Source organism: Pipistrellus kuhlii, unplaced genomic scaffold (assembly GCF_014108245.1).
Source record: "Pipistrellus kuhlii isolate mPipKuh1 unplaced genomic scaffold, mPipKuh1.p scaffold_m20_p_28, whole genome shotgun sequence".
Classification (NCBI taxonomy): domain Eukaryota; kingdom Metazoa; phylum Chordata; class Mammalia; order Chiroptera; family Vespertilionidae; genus Pipistrellus; species Pipistrellus kuhlii.
Genome location: NW_023425527.1, coordinates 5,110,077 through 5,133,151, shown reverse-complemented (window position 1 = coordinate 5,133,151; position 23,075 = coordinate 5,110,077). Strand labels below are relative to the sequence as shown.

The 23,075-nt window shown below is 48.3% G+C and overlaps 1 protein-coding gene across 1 annotated transcript; it reads right to left on the bottom strand.

The window, feature by feature from the left end:
* Positions 1-1,755: 1,755 nt before the first annotated feature.
* On the bottom strand, positions 1,756-5,006 carry SPACA3 (sperm acrosome associated 3). The gene is made up of 4 exons (XM_045587305.1): positions 4,472-5,006; positions 3,519-3,677; positions 3,053-3,131; positions 1,756-1,897 (listed from the first exon to the last, which is right to left on the bottom strand). Exons 1-4 carry the CDS (start codon positions 4,656-4,658, stop codon positions 1,831-1,833), a joined length of 492 nt encoding a protein of 163 aa, XP_045443261.1. The 5' UTR covers positions 4,659-5,006; the 3' UTR covers positions 1,756-1,830.
* Positions 5,007-23,075: the final 18,069 nt, after the last annotated feature.

The following is a 23,075-nucleotide window of genomic DNA, read 5'->3' as shown; positions in this document are numbered from 1 at the left end:
TTCCTGAGCAAAGGCTTGGAGGCAGAGAACTTAGGGTTAGTCGGAGAAGTCACTGTGAGGAGGCAAAATTGAGACAAGCCTGCCTGCAGAAAAAGGAATAGCCACTCCCAGCTCTGAGGATGGCGCCCCAGGCAGACAGAAGAGCAGGGTGCAGGCCTGTGCTGAGAATACACCTGCTGCACGGGAAAGGGGCGTGTTTATTCGCTGATTGCAGTGAGCGGGGAAGGGTAGGTGGTGGGGAAAGGTAGGAAGCAGCATGCTACCCTCAGAGAACCAAAGGCAGGGGCACAAACCAGCTAGACTGCAGCTTGTGAGCCACTGCGGCTCTTTGGCCTTTTGGTATTCCACAAAATACCACGGCCTGGGCAAGTCTATTCTGAAGAAGTGGCATTAGAAGAAGTTTAAGTTTAAAAAATGTGGCTCTCAAAAGAAACTTCAATCGTTGTCCTGTTGATATTTGGCTCTGTTGACTAAGGAGTTTGCCGACCACTGAGCTAGAGCAAATGTTCCCAACAGTTGAGAAATGAATCTGCACGACCCTGGGTCAGGAAGGAACTGGGGTACTGTGGGAAGCAGCTGCGGTGTTTGGACAGGTTCAAGCTTTGGACTGAAGAGAGGGCACAGTCCTCATGCAAGTCCCAGCGTGGAGGGCAGGGCCCTCCCAGCACAGTTAGAGCCAACAGCTGTAGTTGTCAGCTTGAACCTATGGTCCGAACACGTGGCCCCACGTGCCTGGGTGATATGGGCTGGATAGAGTTCAGGTGCATGTGATTGAGTAGATTCGATGCTGTAAACATCTTGACCAGGTCCTTACTTTGCCTCGTGGCATCTGCTATGAAATAAAGACATAGCTTGTGGGCATCGTCGCTCAGAGAAGCAGCATCCCACCAAGACGCAGCTTTCATTCTCTTCTCTGTCTTTTCTAAGCCTTCCAGACACCCCCACTCAGGTTCACCCTTGGCCGTGCTGGCGAGGCACAAGGTACCAAGCCAAGGAACTCGGCCTTGAACCTGAAAGTGAGAAAAGCCGCTGGGGCTGGGATGTAAGGCAGTCAGAAGGTGGAGAGCTCATACTGAGGGTGGATTGATGGCGAGGGATCCCTACAAGGCCACTGCAGTGGTCCCAGGGAAAAAGGGACTGAGCTTGATATAACACAGAGGTATCTGGGAGGGGAAAGAAGGTACTTTTTTTTAAATTAAAATAGAACTAGTGACCAATGGAATGTGGGCTGAATGACAAGGAACCAGGGAGACTCCAGGGCACAACCTGGTTTGTCTAACCAACCTGAGCGACGTCCAGGTGGGCCCAGAGACCATCCACCCTCATGCACAAGTGAGGGCCGCCTGGCTTTGGCCCGGACTCTCTCCCCTGGATACTCCTCTTCCATCTCCAGCTGCTCCTGGGCAACCACTGAGCAAAACCGGCCAGGGCATCGGGCATCCTGTTTGATTGTTATCACTGTTTATATTTTTGTTTGCTTGTTTTGATAAATCTGGCAAACCTAGATTTGGGTAAAGGGTCTAGGAAACTCTGTTAGGTGTGGCCTGGGAGACACTGAACCCCCATCCCCCAGGCCTCCCAGGAATGTGGGCCAGCCTTCCACGTTAGGCTTTTTGGAGCCTAACTTTAACCCAGCCCAAGTGGACAGGTGGAAAAAAAAACACCCAAGATGCTCTGGCTCCAACACGCCACCTGAAATCACAGTGACAGCTGAGAAACACATGTGTGTTAAACTAATCTTTATCAATTGCCTCGTGTTCCTTCCTGGGCAAGACCCACACCCCATACCCTCGGCCTGCTGTGCCTGGCCCGGTCCGTCCAGAGAGGATCCTAGAAGGTACAGCCGTCCACCCAGTCGCTGAGGTCCTTGCCCAGGCAGTGATTCTTCCAGGCCTCCCTGGGGGTGGAGAGTGGGGGAGAGGAGAGACCCAATCAGAGACAGCCTCTGACCCTGTTCACAGAAGAACAGGAAGGAGCATAGGCTCTAAACCAGAAATTAGGTGTGGACAGGGGCTAGCAAGGAAAAGAGAGGAAAGCAAACTGTGTTCACTGGCAAAAAACAAACAAACCCTAGAGCAGTGTTTTCCAAACTTTTGATATACGTGTACCCCTTCTATAATTTTCGTAACGCTGAGTACCCCTCATACTCATGAGATGTAGAATTAGGCGCAGCTAAGCATGGTGCGGTGCATATCCCCACCAAACTCCAGTGCAACGCGTACCCCTGGGGGTACGCATACCACACTTTGGGAAACACTGCCCTAGAGGAATTAAGAAAGGACCAGAATGGCCTTTAAAAACAGTCATCCCAGCAGAAACCGGTTTGGCTCAGTGGATAGAGCCTCAGCCTGCAAACTGAAAACAGTCATCCCTGTAGCGCCCTTGTTTCCCAAAGGGGTCCCAGAGTCCTTTGCCTCAAGTTCACCCAGAAGTCAGTGGCAGAGGCCTGGAGTCCTGAGTAAAGGGAGGCTGGAAACTCTAAGTGAAGCTCCCATCAGAAGAGACTGGGGAGCTGTTGGGCCACTGAGGCCTAGGACCTTCTGAGGCTAGAAAGATCTAGCCTGATGCCCCATCGATGCCCATCCAATCCCCGGGCCTGTGAGGAGGGCTTCCCATCATGTGGGAAAGGTGAAGGCTGACAGGCTGAGGCCCAGAGACCCCACCCTGTTCGGGCAGGAATCTATTAGTTTGTCTGTTATAACCATGGGACTTTATAAGAAAGTTAGTTTAGACAAAGATGCCATGGCTCAAAAATATTTACTAGACCCAGATCTAGTGGACCAGGGAGGCAGGCATCTCAACATAGGCAATGCTTGAAAGAGCCACGCTGTGCTCCATGGCCTCCACTGAGCTGCTCATCCTCCCTGACACACAGGGTGCTGTCTGTGAGTACTTCAGTGTAGTAATCCCCACACCAAAAGGAGTGCGGGTCAGAGTGTGAAGCTGAGGAATGGTGCCTGAGACAAAGCAGGCATTCAGAAAAGGTCAGTTCCCTGCTGCTGGCCACTAGTCCCGGCCACATGCCCTGTGGGTTCCAGCCCAAGTTACTTACCAGCTGCCCAGTCCCTGGGGCTGTTGACTTATCTTCATGGCACAGATAACAGCATTCTTGAGGTCAGGATCCAATAACTCTGGGGTAAGAGGCAGAGAAACAGGATGAGGGAGCAGGAGGCAGAGCTGGACAAACATGGAGAATCTCATACACACACTTCCATCTTAATCTCAACCCTATTGCCTGATCCCTCTGGAAGCACAGGAATCACTTTTGTCTCTGAACAGAAGCAATTCCTGTTCCATTCTGATAGTTTTCAGTACAATATCCCATCAGGGAACCCAAGTCAGATACATGGAGGATCCACCCCCATCACTTGCCCCATCATGCTCTCCTTGGTATGGCCAACACCTTATTAAGGGGATCCCCACTCAGAGATAAAGGCAAGAAGAGCAAACAAAACCAGAGAGAAGCAAAGGCTGGTGCAGAGGCCTGGCCCCAGCAGCCCAGGCTCAGGCCTGCCTACCAGTGCAGTACATATTGCATCCCTTGCTATTGAATTCCTTGAGAGTTTTGCACCACTTCCGACTGTTGATCTGGAAGATGCCGTTGTTGGTGCTTCCATCAGCTTCATGGTCCACAGCAGATGAGTCAAAGCCGCTTGTGTAATAAGCAAGACAAAGCCCTGTACAGGGTGGAGAAACAGACCAGAGGGTCCCATGGTCAAGGCCACCCCAGACCAGAGGGCTCCCAGTACAGGTCCCAGTGTTAGCTCCTTGGAGCCTCAACTCCTGCTTCAAGGTGATCAGGGAAGAAGACCTTCCTCCCACTTAACAGAGAAACCCACCGAGCCTCAGAGGGCAAAGTGACTTACTCAAGGTTGCATACAGCCACCAAAGAGCAAGTCAAGACTGGGCCTCAGACCTCCTGCCCCTAGACCAGCAATCTTCTCATTGTCTCATTGTTCTGCACATAGTCAAATCCAAGAAATGTTTGTGGGATGAAGGAATTAGAACAAAATCCTTAGAGGAAAGATTAGAAAGATGCAGGTGGAACCTGTAGAGGGACTACACCTAGCGGAACACGAGTCCAGGTGTGGCTGTACTCCACGGCTTTCCAAACCACCACCAGCTTGCAATGCTTGGCATTGCTGGTGTGTGCAGTTTGCCCTAAACCTCAGTGGGAATGTCTGATTTTCATGCCAAGATTGAGATTAGGATATAACTATTCTGTTGACTTTAGCTGTGGGGGCCATGAAGGGGCCATTATGATTTGACTGCCTGTTGCTATATATTGAACTCTGTGCTGGGTGTTCGCTACCTGTGGTATCACCTAATTCTTGTTTTACTAATGAGGACTGAAGCTCAGAAAGTTTCTGAGGACATACCCCTTGAGTGAGGAGGAGGAGGAGGGAGGAGAGGAGAGGGAAGAAAAAGGTGGATGGAGGGGACAGAGACAGCCAGGAAGAGGGGTGCTCACAGTCAGCCAGGCTGTGGCCGCGGTATCCCTCCAGGCCGAAATTCTTGAGCACTCGGAACAGCTCACAGCGACTGTAGACCTTGGCTTGGCTGCAGGTGAGCAGGCAGCTTAGCAAAGAAGCAACAGCCAGCAGCAGAATCCCAGGTGGGCACAGCTGCCTTCTGGGAGCCCAGCCCCTGGCTTCCATGCAGGGTGCAGAGGTGGAGCCCCCACCACGCCGGCTCAGAGCTGGACGTTGAGGCAGGAAGCTCCACACCCCTGGTCGTCCTCTCACAGGAGTCTAACCCTTAGAAGGAGAGAAACAGGGCCTGAGTGGACCTGGAAATGGGTGAAGGCTCCATGCTGCCAACCAGCTGCCTTGCAGCCCTGGTGAAGCATCAGCCACACTCCCAAGATCCAGAAGAGGGTCTCCTAAGGCCAGCGCCTCTCCCTTCCAATCCTGCTTGACACCACCCTGTCCCAGAAGCTAGGAGAAGAGGCAGGGACTTAGGGGAGAAAACAAATATATTTTGAGCCCCATACAATATGCCAGGCAGTATTGAATCCTGAGGCCTGAGATTGTATAACTAGGAAGGAGCAACATTTGGATGGAGATCAAAGTTTATAGGAATCCCAAATCCCTCTGGGGTATGGCCATGAGAGGATGTTCCCAGAGGCGACGGGCCCGGCAGTGTCATGGATATAAATCAATCCCTGAGCCCAGCTGCCAAGGAAAGTCTCTTCTGGCCCAGAGCCTGAACTGAAGCAAGTTCACCCGCAACCCTCTGAGTGGAAACTGCTCTTTCTCCGCACACACAGGTCCCAACGCCGCACTGACACACTCCGTCATGCCCACCACCCCTTCCAAACCATCACCTTGCCAAAGCCCCTCCACGCTGGGATCTGCCTTTTCAGGCCTCTTCTCCTCCACTTCAGGAGACCCTTGGCAGGCTCTGCTGTCACCTCCACCTGAGGCTGATGACTTATTACATTTTGCAAGGCAACAGACCTGGACATCTCCCCCTGTACACCCCAGTCGTCTCAAGCTAAGCTGGCCTACAACAGAACACACATTCCCAGAACAGCTACTCTTCCCTATCTAGGCTGAAAATATTCTTGGTTGTAAACCCCGGATGTTTTTCCAAACTGGAAATATAGATGTTTTTCACTCCTTCTCTCCATCACTCCATCCTTCACCGATCCCAACTGGTCAATCCCGAGGTGCTGTTGATGCTACCATCCCTCCCAGCCTTCCTGCCCCGGATTCAGAGCACCTTCCTGGTGTGAAGATTTACTCAGTCCTGTCTCTTCTTCCAAAGTGTTTGATGCATATTTATCAAAATAGATCTTTGAAACATAAAGCCTGTGCCCTAATCAGTGAATAGAGTATCAGCCTGCAGACTGAAGAGTCCCAGGTTCAATTCCAGTCAAGGGCATGTACCTAGGTTGTGGGCACATTCCCAGTAGGGGGTGTGCAGGAGGCAGCTGATTGATGTTTCTCATTGATGTTTCTAGCTCTCTATTCCTCTCCCTTCCTCTCTGTAAAAAAAAAAAAAATCAATAAAATAAAAATAAGTAAAAATAAACATAGCCCTAGCTGGTTTGGCTCAGGTTCGATTCCGGCAAAGGGCACATGCCTGGGTTGTGGGCTCGATCCCCAGTAGGGGGTGTGTAGGAGGCAGCCAATCAATGATTCTCTATCATCATTGAGTTTCTATCTCTCTCCCTTCCTCTTTGAAATCAAGAAAGAAAAAGAAAGAAAGAAAGAAAGAAAGAGAGAAAGAGAGAAAGAGAGAAAGAGAGAAAGAGAGAAAGATGAATCCTGTGAGAGCCTTTGATAGCTCCCTTCATCACTGCTCCTAAACAGGATCTACAGAGCCCCTTAGGATCCAGCCCCTCGGACCCCTCTTCCCTCATACTTAAAGTTCCAGTAACTCTGTATTCAACCCAAGATGGCCCTGCCGTCTAGGACAGAAGGTCTCTCCTTTCCTTCACTCAGACGTCAAGGGTCCCATCAAAGATGACTTGTCCAGCAAGACTTCCCCAGCAGGCCACTGCTCCCCGACACCCCAAAACACCCAGTGCTTCCACCCTCCTCTGTCCCACTGGACTGGAATGTGTGTTCATCTTTCCCACCACAAGGTAACTTGCGAAGAACAGTAGCTGTCTTATTCCTCTTATGTCCCAGGTGTCAAGCAGAGCTGCTGCTATGGAGTGGCTGTTCAATGGATGCTTCTTAAGTGGTGCCCACAAAAGTGCAGAATAGAAAGGGAAGACAATTAACCTGAGTTCACACCTGGCAGACACGGTGGCCAGCCTTTCCCGATGCCTTCCAACTTAATCTCATCTAATCCACTCAACAATCCACACGGGATAGGGTTATGATCCCCATTTTATAGACATAGAAACCAAGGTGACTGCTCTACAGAGACTGTTTTTGAATTTTGGCAGCAAAGTGACTTAAAAGTCATTTTATCCGGAGCATTTCACAGCAGGTCTAGAGGCAGGAGGAGTCAGGTCTGCTAACTCAGAAACCAGAGACCTGCCAGTGTGGGCACTTGCACTTGCGCTCGCGCGCTCTCTCTCTCTCTCTCAACTGACCACCTCCTAGCCCAGGATGCCCCCATCTCTGACCACCCCCCTTCTCATTCCATGCCCCTCCTGGTCAGCCCAGCCCAGGGACCTCGTTAACACCTGCAGAAAGAGAGACGGGGGCTCACTGAGCAGGTGTGGGTCCCACCAAGGCTGACGCAGCAAAGATGGTGCCAAAACGCCACTTCAGGAGAGGACCACGCCCGTGACACTGCCGGGTCCCCAGGCGGTCTCTAAACTCATGTGGGGCCTTCTGGAACTCCCCAGTTCTGTGAGCTCATCTTCTAGAACCATCTCTCTCCCACTGACGTTCAACTAGTCCCCCTAAGCCCCTCAATTGCAGAGCCTTGGGGACATATGAGGAGTATTTAAATGCAACTTCTCTTGCCTACCTCTACACACACACACACACACACACACACACACACACACAACTTTGTGGGGGAAAGGGGGTTAATATATTTTTTATTTCAGAAAGGTAGGGAGAGGGAGATAGAAATGTCAATGGGAGACTGCCTCCTGCATGCTCCCTACTGGAGATTGAGTCCACAACCCAGACATGTGCCCTGACTGGGAATCAAACTGTGACCTACTGGTTCATAGGCCGATGCTCAACCACTGAGCTACGCCGGCTGAGCCACACACACTACTTTGAAGAATGACCCTTCTGCTAGCAGATCCCTCCGGTGATTGATTACCCAGTAATGACAGCAGGTGCCCACACTCTCTCCCCAGGCAGTCTTCCCACAGCCTCTCCCTCTAATTGGCTGATAGTTCTAGAATGCTAAGCCACACACACCACCCCCCTTCTCGATCTGGATGGTGACTTCAGTGTGGACAAGCTTGGAACAAAGATGACGCTGTGAACCCTAAAGCTTGGGGGACACAGAGGGACATGGAATAGCATGCAGTAACCATGTCTGTGCCCCACAGAGGCTCTGCTGGGGAGCTGTGTGGCCCAGCAGGAAGGCATGGGCTTTGGTGTCAGGCTGAGGTGGCTACCAGCTGGGTGACCTAGAAAAGTGACTCAACCTCTCAGTTTCCTCAATTCTCAAGTAGGAATAACAACTCCTGGAACATCTGTATAGATGCTTAGTACTTAGAGTACTTAGTTCTTAGTAGTTAGTACTCAGGGTGCTCAATACACAGACACAGTTACTACTAAGAGCTTAGCACAGCCATAAACGTGTTCAATTGCACCAGGTGCCTCCTCTCTGCGTGACTGACCAGGTTAGAACTAAGGGTTGGTGCAGCCACAGTCACAATTTTTTTTTATTTTGTATGATTCCTCTTATTTTCTTTCATATATTTTTATTTATTTCAGAAAGGGATGGATAGGGAGATAGATAGAAACATCAATGATGAGAAAGAATCATTGATCGGCTGCCTCCTGCCTATCAAACCCGAGACCTGGGCATGTGCCCTTGATCAGAATTGAACCCGGGACCCTTCAATCTGCAGGCCAATGCTCTATCCACTGAGCCAAAATGGCTGGGACACATTTCTCTTTTCCTTAAAAATTGTATTGTGCTACAAACACTTAACATGAGATCTAGTCTCAAGAAATTTCTAAGTGTACAATACAGTACCGTTGACTATAGGGTACAGTGTTCTACGACAGATATCATAGCTGATTCATCTTGCTCACCTGAAACTTTCTGCCCATGGGTTAGTAACTCCCAGCCCCCCTCCCTTGCCCCTGGCTACCACCATCCCACTCTCTGAGTCTCTGAGTGTGACTATTTTAGATCCCTCATATAAGTGAAATTATACAGTATTTGTCTTTCTGTCACTGGCCTATTTCACTGAGCACAGTGTCCTCAAGGGTCAGCCATGTTGCCACGTATTGCAGAATTTTCTTCTTTTTTAAGGCTGAAGAGTGTTCCATTGTGTATATACAACATATACAACTTCTTTATCCAGTCATTGGTCCATGGGCATTAGATTGTTTCCACATCTTGCCTATTATGAATAGTGCTGCAATGAACACAGGAGTGCTAGTATCTCTTCAAGATCCTGATTTCAAATCTTTTGGGTAAATGCTCAGAAGTGGGATTGCTGGATCACTTGGTAATTCTATTTTTGATGGTTTTCCACAGTAGCTGCACCACCAACATGCAATTTTTGCATTCCCACCAACATGCGCAAGACTTTCAGCTTCTCCACATCCTTACCAATCCTTGTTGTGTTTTGAATACGGTGAGATAGGACACCGAGGTTTTGATTTGCATTTCTCTATTGACTAGTGATGCTAAGCATCTCTTTCCATATACCTGTTGGCCACTGGCACGTCTTCTTTGGAAAAGTGTCTACTCGGCATCAAAATTACTTAAAAGCCCCCAGATGCCTCCAGTGTGCAGCCATGCATGAGCCTTTACTCCGGGGGAAAGAGCTCTGGACTTGAGTTAGATAAACCCGAGTTCACTGCCTTGCTCGACCCCTGCCTGGCTGTTTAGCCTTGAGGCGTGAACCTCCATTTCCTCATCTATGGAATTGGGTTGGGGCCCCGTCCTGGCCCCTGGAACCCTGGTTCTCAGTTCCCAAGCCTCATTTTGCTCCTCTGTAAAATGGAAATAATCCTCCCTCACTGTCTCCGTGCAGGAAGATGCTGACCACTTGGATCCGCCCATCTTCGCTATTGTTTCTATCTCCTGGCCCTCGGTGGTGATTCTGTCTGGTTGAGTTGTGGATTTTTTACTGCATAGCCTGCTTTACCTTTTTATCGCTTCTTTTTATTGAGTCATCTTTCTGCTGATTTTATTTTATTGCGTGTTTTGTTATTTCCCACCTGACTTTCACTTTTAAATGGGGATAAGAAACAGCAGCTCAAAAAGCACAGGTATGAGGGCAGACAAAGGCTCCAGTTGGGAATGTGCAGGTGTTCACTTCTCTGCTGAGCTCTGTAGGCGTATTTTCTGTTTTCCCCAAACCCAGGTGGGGAAATTCCTCTGTGGTTGTTTGTTTGTTTGTTTGTTTGTTTGTTTTTAGAGAGAGGGAGGGAGGGAGAGAGACATATAATGTATACATTTTAGGTGAACAGGCTAATTCGATCCATGTATATATTGTAATATGATTGCCATCACAGGGAGAAGTATCACCTCTACCAGGTTAATAATACTTTTAGTGGTTGGAATAGTTAAGGTCTCATCTCTTAGCAAGTTTGATGATTATAATACAGTAATGTCTATATTCACTGTACTGTACAGTAGATGAGATTAACAGTAAAATCAATAGAAGAGTAAAGCAGATTGTCCTCCCTACTGTGGGTGGGCCTTGACCAATCAGCTGAAGGTCTGAATAGAACAAAAAGGCTGATCCTCCCCAAACAAAAGGGAATCCCTCCTGCCTAACCTCATTCAAACTGAGATATGGGCTTTCTTCCTGCCTGTGGCCTCCACTGAAATATCAGCTCTTCCTGGGCCTGGAGCCTGCCCACCTTTGTACAGGAACTGCACATTGGTCATCTGGGTCTCCAGCTTTCCAACTCACCCTCCACCATTGCATGAGCCTTATCATCTATCTATTTAAAAGCCTAAATGACCAAACAACCGAATGACTGGTTTGCTGGTTGCTATGATGCACACTGATCACCAGGAGGCAGATGATCAATGCAGGAGCTGCCCCCTGATGGTCAGTGCACTCCCACAGCCACCCTCCCCACCCTGCCCCTATTGGCCCCAATTGCTGGCCAGGCAGAGGGACCCCATCTGTGCACCGAGCCTCTACTAAATTACATAATCTCCAGTCAGTCTTCTAGCCAAACTTTTAAACCGTGTCTGTGTGTGTATGTGTGTGTGTGTGTTTATATACACACACATATCCTTTTAGTTCTGTTTCTATGGAGAGCCCTGACTGATCCACTCTGCATGTGAAGTTGGTATAAAACACTTTCACAGTCATCAGGTTCCTCAACCCAGGTTATTCCCTTCCCTGCCTCGGTGCCACTTCTGGCTGACCTCCTTCCCTCCCCTCGTATGATCTATGGCTTGGACAGTACAGGGCCACCTGCTGAGAGCAGCAAGACCTGGAATGGAGTCCTGATGTGGCAAATTCTCTAACTCTATGACCTTGGCAGGTAGTTAGCCTTGATGAACCTCAACACCCTCACTTGGAAAATGAGAAGAACCAGCCCCTGTGGGATGGAAGGGGATTAATGGGATAACGGACAACGCATCCTACACAGAACCAGGCACCAAGCAGACACTCAACTCCATTTAATGTGGTTTTTAATTATTGTTATTATAAGGAGAGGAAACCAAGTAACCAAACTTTTGAGAACCTCACTTGAATTGCCAAAATACACACACACACACACACACACACACACACACACACAGCAAAGAAAAAGCATGTCTTGTTTTAACAGGTCAGAGGCCTTTTTTTTTATCTAACTTGCTGCTGCCTTGGCCCTCCCTGAAGTCAGGAAATCTCTGTAAGCAGGGAATTATGCTACTAGCATTCTCCTCGGACTTACATCCTAGGGATGGTGGATCCAAGGAAACAAATACAGCCTTTTAAAAAATAAAGGAAAAATGTTCATCTTAGAAAAAGAGCTTGCTCATCCCTGTCACATTCCCCCCAACCCCCAGCCTGATATCCCACAGAGGTCAAAATGGTTCTTCATCTGTCTCCAGCACTCTGGTGGGTGCTCTCAGGATATCTTAGCTGGGACCACCATTATTTCCTGACTCCTCCTTCTATGTGGACGTGACACAGCTGAATGCACTGTCCCCATTTTTAAACCTTTCAATGGGTCTCTGTCATTTTCAGGACTAGGACCCAGCAGCCGGAGGGTCCCCCACAGTCTGTCCTCTCCCAAGGCCTTCATCCTCCGCTCCCAGCACCTCTCCCTGTGGATGCCACCCCCAAACTTGTCTGCCTGGAACCTCTCCACAAGGGGCACTAGATCACTCCATTTCATCCTTCAAAATCAGCCCAGCGTTGCATCTTCTGCAGAAAGGTTAATTCAACACTCTTGCCTCTTGAATCCTCTAGTCTTTCTTGCCCTAGCACCTAACGTTTATCCCTATCACAGAACAAGCATATTATATTGCAATGTATGGTGCAATGACTGCAGCCCTGTCTGTAGGTACCTCCAGAACAAGGAGCTTGGTGTATTTCTCTATTTCCTTGATCCATTGATGGGTAAGGCACACAGAAGGCACTGATTAATGAGGGAGGAAGACAAATGTGATATACAGGGATAGCACAAGGGGACTGCACAGTACTGTATCTTTTTTTTAATATATTTTATTGATTTTGTACAGAGAGGAAGGGAGAGAGATAGTTAGAAACATCGATGAGAGAGAGTCATCGATCAGCTGCCTCTTGCACACCCCCTACTGGGGATATGCCCGCAACCAAGGTACATGTACATGCCCTGGACCGGAATCGAACCCAGGTTTCTTCAGTCCCCAAGCCGACGCTCTATCCATTGAGCCAAACCAGTCTCGGCACAGTACTGTATCTTGACTGGGGTTGTGGGTACACATGTTCTAAAACATGTTCTAAAACATGTCTACACATGCTATAAAATGACATAGAACTATACACGCGCACGGTAACAATGATGATGTCCTGACTTGATATTCTATTATAGTTATGTATGATGTAACCATTTGGGGAAACTGGATGAAGAGGGCATGAGATCCCTCTATTATTTGTGCAACTTTCTGTGAATCTACAATTTGTTTGAAAATATGTTGTTTTGTGTGTGTGTGTTAAGGAAAAATGCACAAGCCAGTTTTATCATTGTGAATAATTAATAAAATAATTGGAAATAAGCATTGGTCAACCGGGATTTTCCCCAAAGTCTAAGATTATTTGCAATGAACTGGCTAGAGGGTAAATGATTAGAACGTGAACATAACCCAAATGTGCCTCAACCTGAAGACTCCACAAGCCCTAAGAGCAGGGGTCCCTAATCATTGGGGTCTCTATTAATGTGGGGCCTTTGAGGACCATCAAACCTCTAATAAATTGAAAAACTAAATAACCCAGGGCTTCTGACAACTCAAGACATAATAAACTGAGATTCTTAGCAACCCGGGTCGCCTAGCAACCTGGAGACTCTAATCATCAGCGAGTCCTAGCAACCACACACATAGCTGGTGTCCAACCTGGGGCCCAGTGTGCATCCTTCCCAGGCCCAGACACTCTTCCCTGAGCAGTGACTGCGCACCGAGTCTGTGATCTAAGCCATAGAGAGATGGTCAACACTGGATTCCTGGTAACAGTCACCTCTGAGGAGGAGGGAGGATGGGAGTGGAAATGGAACACACTGGGAGCTTCCATTATATTGGTAATGTTGTATTCCTTTACACGAGGTCTGATGCAAGTACGGCCTGATGGGATGAAGCTTAGTGGTGGGTAAATAGGTACTCAATATGGTCCTTTCTCTTCTTATCTCATCTTTGAAACATTTCATGATAAAAAAAAAAAATCAATTCAAAAGAGGGAAAGCAAAAAGAGAAGCATTCTTTAAGAAAATAAGTCATCATCTTGAAGACATGCGGGTGGCAGCGACAGGAAGAGCAGAAGGGCTCATCCGAGTCCCTCTGGGCTTCCTTAGGCTCCTCAGCTCACCAGATCAAAACTCGGGGTGGACCTGACTCAAAGGATGTCTCTGCCCATGAGTTTTTGCCCTGTGGCTGGAGAAGGAAGGCCAGACAGAGGCCAGACACCCAGACCCGAGAACCTCGTTCCAGCCACAACCCCCTTTCCAGGGGCAGCTGCCCACGCCCAGAAGTCATCTCAGGGCCTCGAGATGTGAAAACTCCAGGTTCATGCACCAAGCCCTGCAGAGAGGAAACAAGACGGGCCAGGCCTCTCTTGCGGACCCACTGTCAACTCAGCAAACATGGATCGGCCTTAGTTCTAGTCCATATTTAATGCTTTATGTTGGGATTAGGTTAGACTGAAAGTAACAGGAGACTCAAATAAGAGTGGCTTAAAACTGAAATCATTTCTGTCTCATGTGAAATAAATCCAGAGGCAGACAACTCGGGGTAGCGAGGAGGAAGGACCAGCTTCCTCCTCTTTAAAGGACTTGTCCAGAAAGCATCACATGATTTTCCACTTAACATCTGATTGGCTAGAACCATGGTTGGCAAACTGCGGCTCTCGAGCCACATGCGGCTCTTTGGCCTTTTGTGTGTGGCTCTTCCACAAAATACCATGGCCTGCGCGAGTCTATTTTGAAGAAGTGGCATTAGAAGAAGTTTAAGTTTTAAAAATTCAGCTCTCAAAAAAAATTTCAATCGTTGTACTATTGACTAATGAGTTTGCCGACCACCGATAGCTACTAGAACAAGGTTTAAAAGGCCACACTTCAAGGAAAGCTGGGAAATGTACTCTTTTTGTGGGAGAACCAGCTAAAAACCAGCAGCTCTATTACCAGAGGGAAGAAGACGTTAAAGAGAACAGTATAAGGGAAGGCAACTTGCAATCTGTCACTGTCACCAGCTTAGCGTATCACCTGGAGTAGGTGCTGTCACTTCCTCGCCCTTCAGTCAATGCATCGGACTGAGTCATAGCTAAGATCCTTTCCAGAGCTGACATTCTTATCTATGCTCAAGTTTAGTATTTATATAATCCATTGATTCCAACGTCAGGAGAGGCAAAGGGAAGGGAGTTAGTATTTATGGCGAACGATTGACAATTTCATGCTTAAACAGCATAAGTATCTGTTTGATATGGGATATATATACTCTCCTTTAGAGATGAGGAAATTGAGGCTCAGAGAGTCTAAGCCACCTCCCAGACTCACACAGCTTTAAGTGGTGAGTCCAGGATTTGAACTGGATCCAAGCCCCTTCCTTACAACTAGCTGTCCATTTCTGAATTTGGAAATAGGCCCAAATGCAATTCCAGGTTTGCCACCTATGAGTAGGGTAACCTTGGATACGTTTCTGACCTCTCTGTGCCTCATTTTACTCAGTTGCCAGATGTGAATAATGATACCTATGTCATAGAGGTGTGGAGAGGATTAAATGAAATGAATAAACATAAAATGTTGGAACAGTGTCTGGCGGGCTGTATTAGTAGAGTAAGTGTTAGCTGTGACCCTATTAGGCAACAGCTGGACATGCCCTGAGGAAGAGCTGAGGACAGAGAGTGTTCCAGGCCAAGGGGCAGCCCAGTGCAAAGCCGGGAGGAGGACACGGCTGAGTCAAGTCTTAGGGCTGATCAAGAATCACGAGTCTCTCTCCAACCCCAAAATTCAGCAGGGCCCCAGCCTGCGTAGGTCCCCACTAGACATGTATTTTATTCGAGTAGGCCTCAAGTCAACTGCTAAGAATGAAAGCAGAGACATGAATCTTAAATTGTACTGGAAGAAAAGTATGACACATTCTAATTCCCAGCTGCGAGTCCTCCATGGCTCTGGGAGCATGTGACAGGGAGCAGCCCTACATCCAGAGAGAAGGACGTGAACTTGGGCCCTGGTGCTGTCTTGGCCCCTCATGCCTGTGTCCCAGGTGTTCTCCCTTGTTACTCACAGCTGGCAGCCAGCCGGCACTGCAGCACCCAGCCCCACCTCCTGAACTTTGTCCCCAGCCTGGAAAAGTGTCTGCTCTGTGTGCTTAAGGAAGGGACCAATACAGCAGGTTGGTCCCTTCCTTAAGCACGGGGCCACCTGGCCAGGGCACTGCAGCCAGCAGGGGCCTGAGGGACAGGGTTGTCCTGCCCAGTGCCAGCCCCACCCAGGCAGGAGTACCTCCCTGTCTCAGGGACCCTGTGCAAGTCCAGCCTTGAGGAAAGCGGGCACACCAGGACACAGAGGCAAGCACCTGCCAATGGACTTGAAGGCCTGTGTTCTCAGCCCAGGTGTGCTACTGGCTCGTTCTGTGGGCCAATGCCTCCACCTCTCTGAGCCTCGGGCAGGTGGGAGTAGTCATCTCCAGGACTAGGACTTGGGCATTCATAGATTTTTAAACTCCTCAGGGGATGATTCAAATGTGCCCTCGGGTTTGAGACTCAGGGTTGCAGCCTGGGGGCACTTCAAGGTCAAGGACCAGGTGGTGAGTATTGGAGTCCTCAGGGCCCAGCGAAGTCTGGTTCCTAGTAGGTGCCTGCCACATCTCGAAGGAGAGATGAGCACAGATCACAGGAGATGGAGATCAAGAATACAGAAGGGAAAAACAGGTAAATAGTATGCAGACGAGGGAGGAGAGTGGAGTTGGGGGGAGCATGATTTGAGACTTAGAAGCAGGGGGAGTCTTTAGTAGCCAGGGCCACAGGAAGGACCTGGCTGAGGCTGAGTGATCCGGAGGTTGTCTTGCATAACAAGTCTCCCGTTAAAGCCAATTTGAAGCTTCAATGCAGAATAAACAGCATCTTCTTCAGAGAGAAATGAGGTGAGGAGGAGTCAAAAACGTGAGTTTCTGAATGTGCCAGAACAATGGACTTTGGGGCCCAGAACCCTCAGTACTGAGGAGATGAGGAGAGCAAGCGCCAAGAAAAAGAAAGGAGAATTGTGATTTTGAGAATCACTGAAACGTGTGGGGGGGGAAATATGACAAGGAAGATAAAATTCATGGTTTAAAACTAAAATGAGAAAGCAAGCTTCAGAATAAGAGCAGAATGAACTCCTGGCATCATATGCATATGTGCTCACAATGCTATTGTTTCCGCGGTGGGGAAAGAACTAGAGATAAATAAAATATGCAAATGCGTTTTATGATGAGAAGTTCTGTGATGAGCAACTGAGATAATCACTGTGGAAATCCACTGGGGGGTGGGGAGGTGAAAAACACAACAAAATGTTCTAGAAATGCTGCCGCAGGGGGTGCCTTACTCTACGTTCACCCACGTGGCCCACAGCCAGGTGGACTCCACACTATGGCCCCATGGGCTTCAGCCTAACATTCTGCCGGCTCACCATGGGAAGGTAGACGCTGGCCCTGCTATTGGCTCTGCTGGATCCCCAGCTGCACCCTCTTCAGGACTTCAGAACCCGAGGAATGAAACTCCACTAAAGCAAATAAAGCCCTTGACTACATCTCATTCTCCCTTGGTGGCTTCTGAAAACCCTTATTTCGGGAGTACCCCAAGAACCTCACTCCCACGTGGGATGGGGAAGTCTGGCCTACTCATTTCTCCAGGAACAATGCGGGGTGGCATGCTTCCTGGGTTCGAGGTTGCTGTGCGGGCTAAGAAAATGAGTTTGGCATTGGGCCCAAGCAGCCTGAGTCCAGGGTCAGAGAGCTCTCTCAGAAGGTGGCTCTCAGGGCGGGACCACAGGGAAGAGCACGAGGTACCGTAGAGCCATCTCAAGTTGAGAGAATTAGGTTTTCATCTCCAGCTGCAGGACATAGAGTGGGAGAGGAATAAAACGAAGGGAAAAGGGTGGTCCCAGGAGAGAAGGGAGATGTAGCTAACATTTATTGGGTGCCTACTGTGCCCCAGGCACTGGGCATATGGGACTTCATCTAACCATTGAAATAACTCTACAAGAGCCTTAGACTGGCCCAAGAGCATATTAGATGTTAGGGTTTCCATGGCCCTTCTGTTTTCATCCCCTACTCTTTCCATAGTATCACACCCATAGCCATAACTCTAATAATAATGATCCATAACAAATCTCCAGCCCGCTCCGCTCTGAGCTCCAACCATTTTAACTCAACGCAGATCTCTCAAATGCATCTCAAACTCAAGTCTAAAACAGATGGTTCCTACCTCTTACCCAAACTGCATCCTCTTCTGGTGTATGCTGTACCAGTGATCCCTCCCTGTCCCCAAACTGTCATCCCCAGGTAGACATGCAAACCTGAGGCTGAGAAGTCTTTCCTGACACCCCATTATCTTGCACCACTATCCTATGTCCAATCTACCCAAATCTTATGTATTTTACTTTCTAAATATCCCTCAAATGTATCCACTTCCCTGACTTTCCATCTCCCTCTCCCTGCCCAGGCCAAGCTATCATCTTCTCTCGCCAAGACTGATGCAGTGGCACTGGGTCTTCCCCCCCTATTCTGGCCTTTTCCAACTGATTCTCCACATAGAGGCCAACAGGTGCATTTGTGTTTTGTTTTGTTTTTCAAAATACAAATCTGATTGTGTCTTTATCTCCAACCCAGTCCACCACCACCCACTGTGAATAAACCATTTGAATGAATTCACATCACTCGTCGAATCAAAACCCACATCCTTCCCATGGCCTGTCTCATTGTCCCCTTTTGTTTATAAGACACACTGGCCTTGTCTCAGTTCTAGCTACAGGATGTTTGTATGGACTACTTCTTGTGTCCTCACTCATCCACATCTGAACCGCTACTTACTCCAGAGAGTAGATCCCTTTTCATGGAAGCCTTCCTTGAGAGGTTTAATTATCCTAACAATCTTTTATAAGGTTATATCTCTCCTCTTAAAACACTTTACAAGCTTTTAGTTTCATATGCACTTAAGCAATCATTTGCTTAATATCTGTCTTCCCTCATTAGTTTATAATCCTATGAGAGCAGAAATGGTGTGGTTCATCTCTGCCCTATATCCCCAGCACTTAAGACAATGCGTACCACGTAACAGGTGTCCAATGGAATTTTCAGGAAGAAGGGATGCAGTCAGGTGAGGAAGGAGATGGCTAGGGAGTAGCAGAGTTGGGATTCCAACCCAGATCTGTCTCCCTCCAGAGCCCAGGCCCTTTCCCAGCATCAAGGACTAGAGGGAAAGAAAGGATAAGCAAAGACATGATCTCTCCACCATCCGGCCCATTTGAAGACAGGCTATTCTCTAAGAGAGGGCAGACAGTGCCATTGTCGATGGAATTTTGTCAGTGGTCTTGGCTGCCTGACGGTGCTTCCTAAATGAAACTCTACACAGAGATTGGTTCCATGAGGCACCAAGAATAATTTGGGATATTTCTTTAATGGCTCACCATTGCTCTCAGAATAAAGTTCTCAACATGATTTATGGGTCCCGATTTTTTCCAATCCCCTCACCCAGGACTGCTTCTTCTCATCTAAGATTCTAACCAAATACATTACGTTCTTTCACATCTTACCTTGGGACAGATAGCTTCCTCTCTGCACACTCCCACCCACTCTGGCTACCTGACCTCTTCCTACTCATCCTGCAAGACTCGCCCTGCCTCTCCTTATTTCCCTCATCCATCTCTTTATCTCTAACTGTTTCCACCCCTATTTGGGGGTAGATAAAAGCGAAGTTTGATTTTTTTTCAACTCTGGTTGCTTGGGGGTTTTTTTCTGCCACTACATCTAACCTGTGAATATTATTATTAATCATCCACCCATGGCACTTTGCTGCTTCAAACATTTCAATGATATTTATTTGTACTCTGGATGAGAGAGGATTTTCTAATCATAAAAGCAATGGAAGAAATCACTAAGGGAAAGAAAATCAATAGATTTGACAAAGCCAGAATTAAAACTCCTGGAGTCAGGAACATTCTAAACAAAACTAGAAGGCAAATGACAATGGCTGGGGAAAATATATGCAATAGATATGACAAAGGTTTGTTATCCTTAATATAGAAAGAGCTCATATAAATCGATAAGAAACATATTACAGTCCCAGGAGGAAAATGGACAGAGGACATGAGTAAGTACATAGAGCTAATAAACACATGAAAAATGTTTAACTTCACCAGCAGTCACGTTAATGCAAATTAACACAATGCCAAATCACTGTTCACCGATCAGGTGAAGTTAACCTTAAAGACAGATGAGGGTGCAGAGATTATTTTATAGTTCCCAAGAAAAAATAAGAGCTTTTCCATCTTTTACTATCGCTCCCTACCACCTGGAGGAAAAGTCCTGCGTCTAGTCCTTGCCTTCCTCTCCCCTCGATGCATCTCTCACCACCTCACCTCCCATCTGACACGTGCACAGTACGGAGTGTCACACTGCACAACTGCCCTGCTTGGATCCTTGGTCCTCCTCCACCGCTACCTCCTCCCACCTATCACCTACGCCTTCTGGACAATTCTAAGACATCCTGTTTTCCAGAAACTCGCCTGGACTGGGTTTGGTGCCCTGCTCTGTGCTCCCGTTACACACCCATTCCCTTACTTAGCACTTACGGTATTGTATCGCAAATCATTCTTTATGGGTTTCTTTCCACCTTAGATTACATGTGCCCCAAGAGAAGCATTCATTATCTTTTTATTCACTTCAATATACCCCAGGATTCGCCCAGTGTGGATGCTCCACAGAGGACTCGAACTAATCAATCCTGTAATAAATTATTCCATTTTGCACCGTAAATTTTTGCGACTATTCTGGTAAAAACACATGTTCCTTAAAACAGAACAAATTAAGTCATTTTGGATGGAGAAAGAGTGCCTCACCCATGACCCTGCCCTCATTTTATTGCCCAAGTTCTATCACCCTATGTGCTATAACCGACTATTGGCCATGGAATTGATCTATTGGTCACGACCACCATTTTTTTATTCATTTTTTTTAATGAAAAATAGTAGAACTAGAAGGAATAGAATGATTCATAGGGGTGATTTCCTTCCCTTCACTGTTGATTTCCCCACGCACCGCCCCCTAGTGGGCAGGAGTGGTGATGACAGAACAGGAGCTGGGGAGCTGAAATCCCTGTTCTGATTCATAATGACTCCAGGAAATTTGGTATCCTTGCATGTAAAATGGGGATGATGAAAATTCAAAGGGAATGAAACAGAAAGGTCCCAGTGATGCCTCAGATCCTCAGAGCTCTCTCTGATCATCAGCATTTCTGGTACAGAGACTGTTACCCACCAGAGGCAGACCCCGGTGCAACCTTATTTCTCCCTGCACTTTCTGTTCTGATGCCTAGCTGCTCGCTTACTCCCTTCCCACCCAGTTGCCCACCCTGACTTTACACCATGACCGAGTCATGAGCTCTCAGATTCAGGGAGGAAAGGCACTCAGAGGCATCGGGCAAATTTATGGATCCTGGAGCCTAATGTCATAGGGTGTGAAGTTAATGGGTGTCTTTCTAAATGGCAATTCTGACCAAGTCACTCCCCTGGATAAAGTCTTTCTATGGTCTCCATTATGCTCAGAATAAAGCGTCAACTCCCTAATATGACCTGTTAAATCCTCCATTATCTGATGCCCTGCCAACCTGTCCAGCCTTTACATCCCACACTCCAGCCTTCCCCAAATATTTCTCAAATTAGCATGCTCTCCTGGGCTTGGACCTTTCCCACGTCTGGTCAGCCCAGAATATCTCTCTGACCCTTTGTCACGCCTCAACACAAGCATCAGCTCCTTCCAAGTGCCCTCCCTATCTCCACACTGTCACCACCCCATCCCATGCCCTCATGGCCCCTCTCACTACATCTCTCTCTCACTACACTGATCACAGCTGCTCCCTTGTCTCTTTTGCTTCTTAGGGCCAGGGCTTGTGCTTTTTGTTCTATATCCCCAGCACCTAGCACAACACTTCCTCCCAGAGTAAGCAAAAAGTACGTGTCTGTGGGAGGAAGGGGGGAGGAGTTGCAAAGGGAGGGAGAGGAGGGATGCACCCAAGGAAGAAATGAATGAGAATTCATCATCTGACATCTTCCTAAAATGTGTAATGTCATAAAACAACTCAGGGGCTTTGGACTGTAAGTCCTTCTCTAAGGATCAGGCTCCTGTGGGCACACGGAGTCCCTGCGGAGCCGCTCCTGGAACGAGGCAGGTCAGGGTGAGCACAGGGTGAGCACGGGGTGAGCACGGGGTGAGCTGGATGCTGCTCCCTTGGGGAGGTTTCACAAGCTGGAGGAGGCTCCAGCCCAGCGCTGCAGGAATGCAACTTGAGCAATCAACCCCGGGAGCCCTGATAAGAGGCTAAGAGCTTTGTCTGTCCTGAGCGTGGGGTGGGGCTGGGACACGCTGGGCCACTCTCCTTCCTGCAGTGATTCCAGATTTTCTGGCTATCTGACCGCAAAGCCCCTGCTTGGACAGAGCCATGGTAACCTTGGTGATGGATCTGGGTCAGCTGCATTGGGCACAGGGCGGGGGTGGGGTGGGGTGGAAAGAAAGGTTAATGTTGGTTAGTCAGTACCAGGCACACAACTGGACATTTCTCATATGCCCTTTCATTGATTCACATACCAACCCAGTGAGGAAGCAGCCTTGATTTTCCAGGTGAGAGAGCCAAGGACCAGGGAGGGTAAGTCGCGTGTTCAAGCTTCCACAGTAAACAACTGAGCCCAGATCTGACCCTAATTCTGCCTTACTTCAAAGATCTTACTCTTCTCACACTCAAATCCTGTCCTAATTCCTTCTTAGTCTGATGTTTAGTCTGATGCTCCCACTCCAGGGTAGAGGGGGTGGGGGTCATGGGAGAAAAGCTCTACCACTGTGCACATAGGCACTAGTGAACGAGGGACTTAGGGTGTGTCTGTCCTCCCGGAAACCTCCTGGCTAGATCCCAGGTGCTCCCCAGCCAGCCCTCCCAAAGGAGGAAGTAACTTCCGCCAACTCCCAGAGAGCAGTTGGTGCTCCACCTCAACACCACCCTTATCCAGAGACCTTTAATTTTTCCTGCTCTGGAGATGAAAGAAAAAACTACAGAGCAGTGGAAGCAGGGGTCCTGCCATCTAGCACACACTTCCTCTGTCTTCGGCCAACTCTCCTCACCACACAAAGGGCAGCTCAAGGCCTCAGGAGGCAGGTGTGCTGGGACTCGCCAGGGCTCAGAGGTGACCCTGGGGGTCACTTCAGGGGAAACATCTCCACCTCCAGCCCCACACCTGGTGGATGGTATCTGGGAGGTCAACTCAGGGTTGCTTCTCTTAGGCTTAGGGCTCTGGTCCAGGTTAGGTGCAGGGGACATTTACAACTGAAGCAGCCATAGCGAGCCTAGTAGGAATGAGTTTCCAGTCTGGTTATAAAGGCAGGTTTTGAAAGGGAGGGAAAAGAACAAAACCAGGAGGATTATGGGTGTCTTTTTATGGAGGCCACAAATAGGAATAGTCCAAGTGGCTCTGTGGACATTTCCCACTCGCAGCTCACCAGCAGGACAGGAATGTTAACTACCATATAGCATGCAGTCCGAGTTGATGGGAATGGGCCATCCATTAAGGTGTCCC

Excerpts from the sequence above, each read along its gene's own strand:
- SPACA3 (XM_045587305.1), bottom strand. The coding sequence starts at position 4,658 with ATGGAAGCCAGGGGCTGGGCTCCCAGAAGGCAGCTGTGCCCACCTGGG. Across the intron at positions 3,132-3,518 it reads ATGCAATATGTACTGCACTG|AGTTATTGGATCCTGACCTC; the intron begins GTAGGCAGGCCT and ends CTCTTACCCCAG. Across the intron at positions 1,898-3,052 it reads CCCCAGGGACTGGGCAGCTG|GGAGGCCTGGAAGAATCACT; the intron begins GTAAGTAACTTG and ends CTCCACCCCCAG.